General features: G+C 36.8%; 1 protein-coding gene across 1 annotated transcript; it reads left to right on the top strand.

The window, feature by feature from the left end:
* Positions 1-3,231: 3,231 nt before the first annotated feature.
* Positions 3,232-6,053, top strand: LOC104896116 (homeobox-leucine zipper protein ATHB-40). The gene is made up of 3 exons (XM_010682818.4): positions 3,232-3,719; positions 3,872-4,179; positions 5,595-6,053. Exons 1-3 carry the CDS (start codon positions 3,638-3,640, stop codon positions 5,856-5,858), a joined length of 654 nt encoding a protein of 217 aa, XP_010681120.2. The 5' UTR covers positions 3,232-3,637; the 3' UTR covers positions 5,859-6,053.
* The last annotated feature ends 5,994 nt before the right edge of the window (positions 6,054-12,047 follow it).

Here is a 12,047-nt window from a genome sequence, read left to right as displayed (position 1 = left end):
ATCATGTAACCATACCTTAATTAGCTTAATCCTCTTTATTGCTTTCTCTATTATTGATTAGATTCATATCTTAATTATTTGAAAACATTCAAGTTTTTGTCCCAAACTACCTTTAACTTTAATTCAAGTTTTTGCGAGAAGCTACCTTATAACATAATTGTTGTCCCGAACTACCTTACTTTCACAATTTTGTTGTTGACAGTTACCTTATGCCAGTTTTCAATGTTGACTTTTTCTTTTTTCAGTTCAAAATTATTGAAAATTACCCTTGTGAAAATTGCTTGAGATTCGAGAAGACTCATAGGGTGATTGAGGAAGGTGATTGTTTCAATTTTAGTTTAACTAGAAAAGGAATTTAATGGTGAATTGGTAGTATAAAGTGTCAAAGATAGATATGTAAGAGAGAGAGCGTGCATACAGGGAAATGGGAAATTATGGTGGGAAAATTTAAAAAAGGGTTTGAAGACATCAAGTGACATTAAAAAACCGAAAAAAAGTAAACGCTGGAAACTGGCATAAGGTAGTTGTGAGCAATAAAATGGTAAAAGTAAGGTAGTTTGGGACAATAATTTTTTTAATAAGTAGTTTCTCGCAAACACTTGAAAGTTAAAGGTTGTTTGGGACAAAAACTTGAATGTTCTCAAATAACTAAGAGATGAATCTAATCAATAATAGAGAAAGCAATAAAGAGGATTACCAAATTTAAGAACTATATTGAACTTGCAAAAAATCCAAAGATTTGATCTTCAATCCAAAAGAGAAAAGCAATAAACTAATATAAAGGAGTTCAACATCAATTAGAGTCATTAGCCACAGTAGCTGGGACAACATCATAAACTAATATAAATTTTCATTGCTTCAAAACATTATACACCAAAGCAAAAGCCAAATCCAAGCGAACGAACCAACTAGGTTGGATCCTTGAGCAAGGCAAGGTCACACCAATTGAACTACATCAATTACACTAACATTTTTCTAGAGACTAATAAACCAATTATAATCTCACTTGCTAATCTTATTGGGCATAATCAATCTAATTCTATCCCTCACAATCTCTTTGATCGATCTGCCTAATACTACTACTAATATTAGGTGAACAATGTAGCCATTAACTGTTGTTCCTGCCTTGTCATATGTAATACTTCTTTCGATCCATAATAAGTGAAACACTTACTATTTTAGAACGTTTGAAAATAAGTGAAACATACCTTAAATGGAAAAAAGAAAGTTATAAAATGACAAGAATACCCATCACAAACTTGTGTGGTTTGCTTTTCTCTCTCCTCCTTTTGATAATGAAAAGGGTATTTTATGACTTTTTGGGTTTTGAAAGTGATGTTTATTAAATTTTGTGCCCAATCCCTATGTTTCACTTATTATGGAACGGGGGAAGTATTAGGTGAATTTGCATTGAAAAAATAAATGTTGATGCGTTTCAACACTAGCAGTACAAGTTAGACACTAATCTGAGCTGCTAACACCGATTCTAGCTAGTCTCTCGGTAGTTTCTAGCTTTTCTTGCATAGCTAGCCAACATATAGATCTATGTTTAGGTATATTAATGGCCTGTTATTCCCAGCTTATTTTCAGTTCAGCTCCAATCAGTTTCGTTCAGTTCAGTTCAGCTCCAATCAGTTCAGTTTAGTTCAGTTCAGTTCAGCTCCATTCTTGTATAACCATTTTATTAAATATTATTATTATGTTGGTATAATTTATTTTACTAATTACTCTTATTATTATTATTATAATTATTATAATTCATTATTATTATTATTTATTTATTTATTTATTTATTTTTATATCATTACTATTAAGTATTATTATTATTGTTGTTGTTGTTGTTAAGCTTTCAATATTATTATTATTCATTATTATTATTACTTATCTCTATAATTATTATTTAATATTCATATTATTATGTTTAAATATTATTTATATATTTACTACATTCAATTTAATTCAATTCAATTCAATTCAATTCAGTTCAGTTCAGTTCAGTTCAGTTCGACTCCAATCAGTTCAGTTCAGTTCAGCTGTTTTATGCCGAAAAGAACATGCCCTAAGTCTGTTCCAAATTACAGTATCCCATGGAACTTGTTCTTTGTCTCCTCTGAGTTTATCATAAATGTACTGAATTGAGTACACTAGGAGTGTACTAAATTCATGGTCAGTGAAGTGAGCCTTCAACTGCTCCTTAACTCTACAAATACATCTCCAATACCAACTCCCACATGTATTAGGGGCTTACTGCCACCAGTTTGCTCCTTGATATAAACTAAATGTACCCATCTAATCCAAACATTATATTGTTTTGAAGAAATGGCTTAAACATATTTGCCTAAGCAAGCCACATTTCATGCTATCAATCCCTGAATCCTAATGCCTTTTTCTTATAATTTTAAGGAGCAAAATCGGCTTTCATTCTCATTCGGTTCTCATTAGAATGGTAGAACTTGATCCTATATATATATACTGATTCCTCATCTTATATTATTCAGGGTAGCTCATGCCCCGTCCTCAATGATTTCTCTAAAATTTGACAAAACCAAAAATTTGAGGCATCAGATCAAAATGCATGATTGTGGCTAAAAGTGCAATGAATGGATAAATATTGTTGAAATACTCCATGACGCTTAACAATATAATACTGAAAATAGGAAATAATTTTATACTTTAAAATTCAGTAAAACATATCAGGATATTAATAACGCCTAAATAGTACGCCATCATTTTCCACATATGATATCTTCATTTTTTTGATACATTATATTTTTTGTAAAATGCTTTTGAAATTTACTCTAAATTTAAAAGTAATGGAAATTTTCAACATTAATCTATTTGTAAGCTCGTTCTTGATACACCTGATACTACTATAAAAGTTGTATATGTAAGTACTGTCAATTATATCTCGAGGATATTATCGTTGAAATGATACCTAATTTAGTATTGAAATATAAATTGTTTAATATTTAATTCTACATGGTAATTATTTGAAGTATAGCATAATAAATTTCACCACATACTAGCATCTACGATCAAACCGACTATTAATTTCCTAGGACAAAAAGGGATCTTATCCGAACAAGTTTCAGTCTTTCATGTAACTACACCAAACATTTTATTTTTGTTTGTACAAGACAATGTCCACATTCATATGCTCCTTTTATTACTTACTCTTACTAGCTAGTTAGTCTACAAGTTCACGTCTCACCATAACAGGAAATTAGTTAACTGCCATTTATCATGTATCCTTCTTATTTTTCAAAATATACATGCATCATCAACAAAAAATGTTAATTTCTCCATCTTTAAATATCTACGACCTTCACTTCTAGAAACTATATATATAAGAAAACCCAAAAATATAATAGCATAGTTTAAGATATGATCTACATTTTGTTAATATTATAGTACTAAAGCCTCTTGAAATTCCCATTTTACCCTTGGTCCACCCTTTATAAATGAAGTCTCCTCCCTCCACTCCTTTATCCACATGCACTAGCTCCCTCTCTAAATCACCCACCTTCACTCAAAGCTTCTTAGGTGAAAAAAAATAATCAAGAGAGAGAAAGAATTCAGTTTAATAGACAAGCAAATTAACACACACAAAAAAAAAAACAAAAAAACACACACTCAAATGCAAGGTGATCAAGAAGATCCCGTGGGCTTAATGTCTGAACTCTACTCTGGTTTATACACCCAAATGGCTCCTCAACAAGGTAATTTTGATCATGATTAATGTTCTCTTTTTCATAACATTATTATGATCTAAACTTTGATAATTATTCAATTATTTCTGCTACGTACCCCGTAAAATAGTTTATACAATAAGGTGACTAATGATATGATTATTTGCATAAACTTCTTATAGAAGATCAGCCAAAACGGCGTAGAAGGAGAAAGAGTAAGAGTGAAGGAATGAATTCAGCAGCAAAAAAAAGGAAACTAAGTGAAGAACAAGTGAATATGTTAGAGATTAGCTTTGGATGTGAGCACAAACTCGAGTCAGAACGTAAGGATCGCCTTGCTTCGGAGCTAGGCTTGGATCCGAGGCAAGTTGCGGTTTGGTTCCAAAATCGACGAGCTCGTTGGAAGAGCAAGAAGCTTGAGCACGAGTATACCAAGTTAAGGAATGAGCATGAGAAGAATGTGGTCGAGAAGTGTCGTCTTGAAACTGAGGTATATATATATGCACACATAGTATATATTTTGGTAAAATCTAAGTTTATTTCATATATATAGGTTTATTTCTCTACCATCATAAACATCTAGAATTAGTCGTGTTTCAATAAATTGTTCGAATAAATGGCATTTTCATGCGAGAATAAATGAGCAGAATTATATTAAATGTCAATGAGAATAAAGTGTTTGAATAACTTTTATATTTGGTGTTTTTTTAATGCGAGAACTATGGAAGGGTACGCCACACACCTTAAACTTACTTTATAAAAAAGTTCTATAAATCTATTTTCATATTTTCAGCAAAACTTAATGATATTTTATCCATATAAGTTGAATTACTTCATATACTGCTGTCTCAATCAATTTCCTCATGAATAAATTAACATGGAAAAGCTAAGATGTGCAAGAAAGTGACGAGAACTGAAAACAAATGTAAAGATATAGATGGAAAAAATACTAAAAGATTGCGTAAAAAAAATAGTATATTGCCATTGTTGCCCAAATGTGCAACAAAAAGCATAGAGTGCACAAGGGTCCGTACATACAAGTTAGTAGTTGTTTTCAAGGCTGGGAAGTATCTACACATTGAACCATATCTTATATAATACTCCTATAAGCTTTGCTTTTATTATTCCTCCCTTCATGTGACATCGTCCACGTGTAGCCCCTAAGAACCATTCCGTATAAGATAATTATATAATCACGAAATATCTGGACAAATTAAATGCTATACGGCCTTATAGTATACGCTTATCATACTTGTACAGTTGTACTACCCTGGTTTAACAAAGGCCATATATATACTTCTCTCTCTTGACTTTTTTTGTACTACTCTCTCTATGGCTGTATTCATCCTTTATGACTAGAATGTCAGACTGTAATTAAGGTAAATTTTAAGAGCAGATGTATAGTTAAAATTTGCAGTAGAAATTAGGAAAATGATATATATAGCCCTTAGGACTATGTATAAGAATTTTAAAATAGAAATAAAAATTTGAATTAAGCATTTATTATCTCAAATGATGTGAAATTTTGTCATGAATTTATAAACTGTTTCTATTTTAAGACATGTATTTAATGTTTAAAAGGGCTACATATAACATTACCCTAGAAATTATTGTATAGCATTACGGAAAACAGAAGGTTGTAGTATCATCTATCTCTATATAAATTGCAAAAAGTTACAAAATTGTTTAAGATATAATGTTTGTATAATTTGCACATTTTATATTTTGCTTAGTTGAGCAAAATATTTGTTAAATGTGAAAAAAAAGTGCTTACAAGCACATAACTCTAGGTATATATTTTCGGAAGCACTCAAGAATTTGCACTTAGTAATAATTTTATCCTATCGGCTGTCACCATAATACTTTATGGTTATGTGAAGATTCTAATAACTTTTTATTTTGCAGGTGTTAAGTCTTAAAGATCAACTTAATGATGCAAAGAGGGAAATTCAAAAATTACAAGAAAGATCAGCAACATCATCATCAGCAGATAATATTTCAAGCAATAGTCCCAGCTCTTCATTAACAATGGATCATCATCCAAATGTGATAGACCCTCATCTACTTGAGGAACAATTTGGAATGGGAGGATGTTTTGATAGCATGTTTTATGTACCTGATTCTAACTATGTGCCTAGCATGGACTGGGTTGATCTCTATAACATGTGAATGTAGTTTGAATGAGTAAACTAAGTTATTTTAGAGATGTAGCGTGGATGTGTATATTAATTATCTATAAATTGTAAATTATAGGAGTCTTAACTACTTTTTACTAATTTAATTATCATTTTTCGCTTTGTAGCATGTCAGGGCCAAGTATGTAATGAAGATTAATCATTATAATTTAACTAATAGTTTGCCTTAGAACCTATATATGTTTGATTTTATATTATACCGTCTTATTTATTTTGTTAGTGCTAAATTGTACTATATTATCAATTAACATAAAAAGCAACAAATTTCAAATTGTGACACGATTTTCTAGAATTTTACTAATCCTAAAATTAAGCATATAACAATGACCCGAACCTTTGGATTTTTCACCATTAAGGACCTACAAATTTATTTTTCAGGGTTTGGAATCTCAATTTTTTTTCTGGTGAAATTAAATTTGACTACTGTAAAGTTAAAGCGTGGGTCCTTGAGTTAAGAAGAAAAATTGAACATAAAAAAAAAGAATATTTATTCTTGCAAAAACATTTATCTTATTCATCCATTCAATCCCTCCTAAACATCTAACATAAAACCCATCACAACCACCCCCCAAAACCGCTGCATAACCCACTAACTACTCCGAAAATTACCCAAATCCCCACCAAAACCACCCAGACAACCTCAAACACAACCCTAAACATCCCTTGAACCACCTCACCACCTAAAAAAAAAATCCCAGTCACCAATGCAAAATGACCCAACCAAACTCAAGAAAGCCACCATCCCTATCCCAAGATAGCCTTTACAACATGAAAAATCACTCTATTCAAGTTGAAAATTTTCCCACTCAAGTCGAAAATCGTCGTAAATAGCCCACAAAAATCACCCTAACACAATTATATCTAGTGTATAGTGTATAGTGTTCTGTCTAAAAAGGGTGTCAAAAACGGATAGAGAATGGATGAGGCAAATCTCACATGTGTGTAATTAGTTACTCTAGCTTTGTTGGGAAGGGTCCAACCTAGTTGGTTTGTCCCCTCAAGGCTAGAAGTTTTAATTGTAATCGTTGTTTGTTATCAATATATCTTACTTAAGTAGCAAAAAACAAAAAACAATTATATATCTAGTGAGAGGTGAAAGAGAGAAGTAAAGAACGTCGACAATGGTGAAGTAAAGTGACATCACGGGGTTGACGGAATGGTAATTTGTGTCACTATAAACTTAAGTGGCGTGTATTATTGTTTGATAGAAGAGTGATAATGGTGCTCCAAAAGGTGCTAATTACTTACTACTGACATTTAGAAGGAAAAGGGTTTTTATTTTATTTTCTTGAAAAACCCATGATTACCTAATATTGTTGTAAAAAATATTTTTCACTACATGTGTGGTTAATGGTGGGTTTATAGTGGGTTAGTTGATCGGAAAATAGGAACATGTCCTAAAGGATGAATAAAAAGTTACAGGTCCTTGAAGGTTAAAAGCTTGAAAGTTTAGGGCATAATAGGAACATGTCCTAAAGGATGAATAAAAAGTTACAGGTCCTTGAAGGTTAAAAGCTTGAAAGTTGAGGGCATAATTGTAGACTTAACTCACTAACCCTGTTTCTGATAACAAAACATAAATTTTTAAGGTAGTTTCCAAAATGCACGACAAGTTTGTTCTAAAAAATAAAAAAATAAAATAGTGGACAAGTTTTAATATATTCCATCCCTCTATGAAAAAATAATATTTTACTCTGTATTAAGGCATATTGGAGAGAGAGAGTGTGTGTTACAGTTGAATCCATTTGATTTTTTAACTTTATTTTTTAAAATTCTATACAAATATATTAAAAAGCATTCCTAGAAAAGTATATATGTCATGTGTCACTCTCCTCAAGCTTATAAAGTAAATGTTTTATGGTCTCAATAGGACAATACATAAATATTGTGTATTTGCAAGGTATGCACTATGTGACATCTGAAATGAAAAGTGAGAGATTAACCATCAACTCAATGTAAATTTATTGTCTAATTTTTCAAATAAAATATGATAAAGACTTATAATAATTTTATTTAACTAAAAAGACGTACAATAATTTAGATATCTAACACTCTTATTGCGGTACTACCAGATACTATTGATGATATATTCTCTTCATCAATTCCTTTTAAGCTATTATTTTCAAACTCATCAAACCTTTAATTTTTTTATCACGTCATTACGTCAATTTTTTAATTTCTCACTAGACAAAAAATGAAAAGTAAAAAAAATTACAAAATGTATGACTAATAACATATATAAGTGCTTATTGTAATTGACTCGAGGCATCACCCGAGCCAAAATACTAGTTATTGTGTTAGATGATGTAAACTTTCCAATTCTATTGTATTCCATTGATCAATATTTATAGGGTTACAATAATACTCCTAATCATATTAGAAAACTAACAATATTTGTATGCAAAGCTAATCTCTTACAATATGAAGAGAATATTATGAGTATACCGGTTCTCTTGCATTCTGTTGATCAATATTTATAGGGTTAGATCGTAGTCCTAATCATATTTGGAAACTAACAAGAATTGTAAAGATAATATTTTACAAAAATATATCTTAAATCTAGGAAGAGTATATTTTGTATCATATTGTATAAACTTATAATATTTTACTTAAGGGCTATAGAGCTATAATCCCCCGTAAATCTATGAATTTTAAAAATATATTTTAATGTATAGTTATTTTTTTCGGGTAAAAACTTGTATTATGTGGGATGGATCGAGATTAGGGTTAATGAGGGCCGGATGCTTGAAGATTGCTAGGAGACCTGCACAGGACGAGAGTTAGACTACCCCGGGGGTGGATCCGGGATCGCCCCTCCGACGATCAAGTCAGTTGATGTGTATTAATTGGCATCTGTGAAGTAGTTTGTCTAGAAGTTATTACCTCAATAAATGGGGATCTGCCCCATATTTATAGGTATTTAAATGTGTAAAGAATGTCTCTGCCATGATGGCACAGGATTTAAGATCGGCGGGTCCCACTGGAGGACTGCTACGCTGGCGAGGAGCTTTGGAGCGTGTAGGGGCCCACTAGGCATGGGCCCAAACATTAGCCCCACGCGAAACATGTGGGAGGGGCCATTGTTGATGCCACGTGTTTTGCGAAAATTACCAGAATACCCTCCATGGCTAGGTCCTCTGTCTATCTCGAGGGGATGGAAAGACTTGGTTCGAGGTTACCTAGGGGCCAATGAGCCCCAAGTAACTCGAGGGATTGAGGAGACCTCGCTCGAGGTTACCCAGGGACCAATGAGCCCCAGGTAACTCGAGGGAGTGAGGAGACCTAACTCGAGGTTACCCAGGGGCCAATGATCCCCAGGTAACTCGAGGGATTGAGGAGACCTCGCTCGAGGTTACACAGGGGCCAATGATCCCCAGGTAACGCGCGGAAGTGAGGAGACCTCGCTCGAGGTTACCTAGGGGCCAATGAGCCGCAAGTAACTTGAGAAATTCAGGAGACCTAGCTCGAGGTTACCCAGGGGCCAACGGGCCCCAGGTTACTCGAGGGATTGAGGAGACCTCGCTCGAGGTTACCCAGGGTCCAATGAGTCCTAGGTAACTCGAGGGAGTGAAGAGACCTCGCTCGAGGCTACGCAGGGGCCAATGAGCCCCAAGTAATTCGAGAGAGAGAGGAGGCCTCACTCGAGGTTACCCCGGGGCCAATGAGCCCCAGGTAACTCGAGGAGAAGGGGCCTCGGAGCCAATGGGTCTTAAACGACTCGAGGAGTATGACACCGTAGCTCTTGACGGGTGTCGATCCCGGCGTCGGCGATGGTCGAGATATCCCCCACTCGATCTGGGTGGAGTGCCTAATAGTATTTGGGCCTCCGTCTGAGCGCGAATCACCTGGGGAGTTACGGCTCCGGCAAGAGAGGTTCTCAAGGTGGAGCAGTTGTACTCCAACGCTGGATTCAGCTGGACTTCAGTTAAGCTCTAGGGGAGCTAGTGGAGATTGGTCCAGGAAGCGGGTGTCATTGGGCCTTTTAAGAACCCCAATTCTTGGTACTTTGAGGGGTTTCTGAGCCCGTCGGGATATTAACCGTCCTTTTCAGGCAATCAATATAAACAAAGGCAAGTACTTTATTTTGTCTCAATACGTGCTCTGATCCTCATGAGACTTTGCATTCTTCTTTGTATGATCTCGAGAGCCCTGAAGGTTGGTTGATTTACTTCGAGTCGGGGACGGATCTCGAGAGCACTTCTTTAATTAAGGTACGATCTTTTTCCCATTGCTTGTTTCTTTAACTTTCTAATGGACCATTCTGGATGGATCCCCCTACTGAAGGATACTGGGGCACCTCATCTAGCTCGGGGACCCCACCTCCCTTGTTAGAACCCTTGTTCAACGAGATTTTGATAGGAGGGGTTCCCGTGGTGTCTGCAGCCTTCAAGTGTCCGGATCCCACTTAGGTCTTCGACGCTCTACCGTACTCGAGTGATGGTGCGTCCATAGTTTCTGAAGGGGAGGAGGAGTTAAATAACCCCCTACTCTGTTACCATTGCTCGACCTCGGGCCGTTAGGAGTTACTTAGATGATGTTCTCGATAGCCAGGTCGTTCGAGTGATGGAGGGGAGCAGTGAGGGCAACTCTCTTACCGCGAGCACGAGCGGCAGAGATGAGGAGGCGGTGGATCTACCTCGGGGGATAGCCCATTTCCATCTTCGAGGGTCGTTCATGGACTTCTTATCGGAGAATCTTCGGCTCCTCGAGAGTTCTTTCTTTATCAAACACCCCTATGCCCTTTACATACTAGAACCCACAGAGACGGTTTGTACTCCCCCGACGGGTTATATTGCCCTGTACAAGGCGCATCTCGAGCTAGGGCTGAGGTTTTCGTTGGACCCTTTCATAGTCGAGGTGCTCTCCTCCTATGGCCTGGCCTTATGCCAGCTTATGCCCAATATTTTGGGCTCGATGGTGGGTTTTTTGGCCATTTGTAAGATGATGGGCGTCAAGCCCTCTTTAGTCCTTTGGAGGAATATGGTGAAGCTCGTCATCATGTCTGCCACCTCGAACGGAGAAGGCTGGTGGAGCTTCCAAGTCCGTCACCCCTACAAGATCGTTGGCGCTATGCCTTCGAATCATCAGTTCTTTCGTACAAATTTGATGTACGTATATCTAGTCGAACAATGGGATTTTCCAGTGGTCCCTCTACTCGAGGGCCCTAACTTGTGGCTGAACAGATCTATACCTCGAATGTCTGAGGATGAGGCTAGGGTGGCCATATACTGCCAGTGCGTTACTGTCATCAAGAGGGGTGACCGGAAGCAAGTTCCTCAGCACTAAAATCCTGCTGCGGATGACCTGAGCAATGAGCACTTCTTGTCAGCGATGGGGTTGAGCCTAGCCTATCCCCAGGGTAGGGACTTTGTATGCTTAAGGCACTCGACCACCATCCTTTATTTTTTAAAATAATTCTAACTGTTTTGTGCTGTCTTGGAGTCATAGCCCGTCAAGAACTCAGTGACGAGATGCAAAAACGACTGACCGCCAATCATAGGGTTCAGAAGCAGCTCAAAATGAAGGTGTCGAACGGGACGTCGTCTTGCGCAATCGGGCCCGCATTATCGAGGAAGGGAAGACCTCGAAGGCGGGTCTAGAATTTGTAACAGACATGGGCCTAGAGGCGTTTGAGGTGGCTGCTCGAGAGGCCGTGGGAAGACGTCAAGAAGCCTTCAGGAAGGTATATACCCAAGCTGACTAGCAGGCGGTCGAAACGGAATATAATGTGGGTGTCGATGCCGCATTTCACGAGGGCAGCGACTCTGACCCCGAGCTCCAGGTGGATGATGCCATCGACATAGGGGATCTTCTGGGGGGGGATGCTCCACAGATCGAAGACCCCTTGGCTGCCGGGACTCCCGCCGCTCAAAGAGAGGAGGAGCACGAGGAGAACTCGGGAGGCCAAGAAGACTCGAGTGATGGCTCCTCATCCGAGAGTGATGATGAGGAGGTTGTGTCTGAGACCTCGGACAGCGACACCTCGAGCAGCTCTCCTTAGCTTTTGTATTTCATAGCTTTTTTGCCTTTTGCCTTGATTGTACTTAGCTGGGCCCTGCGTGGCCCTTAGGGTGTAATGCTTTCTTTTGATGAAAATGAAAATTCATTTTTAGCTAAGCCCTGAGTGGCTTTTAGGATGTAATGTTTCCCTTAATGAAAATGA

This window comes from Beta vulgaris, chromosome 6 (assembly GCF_026745355.1).
Source record: "Beta vulgaris subsp. vulgaris cultivar EL10 chromosome 6, EL10.2, whole genome shotgun sequence".
NCBI lineage: Eukaryota > Viridiplantae > Streptophyta > Magnoliopsida > Caryophyllales > Amaranthaceae > Beta > Beta vulgaris.
Note: the sequence above shows the minus strand (reverse complement) of the source record. Positions and strands in the feature narration are given on the sequence as shown.

What these genes read in the sequence shown, in the direction of transcription:
- LOC104896116 (XM_010682818.4), top strand. Translation starts at nt 3,638, where the DNA reads ATGCAAGGTGATCAAGAAGATCCCGTGGGCTTAATGTCTGAACTCTAC. An exon ending in CCAAATGGCTCCTCAACAAG is followed by an intron (nt 3,720 to 3,871) that starts GTAATTTTGATC and finishes AACTTCTTATAG; the next exon opens with AAGATCAGCCAAAACGGCGT. An exon ending in AGTGTCGTCTTGAAACTGAG is followed by an intron (nt 4,180 to 5,594) that starts GTATATATATAT and finishes TTTATTTTGCAG; the next exon opens with GTGTTAAGTCTTAAAGATCA.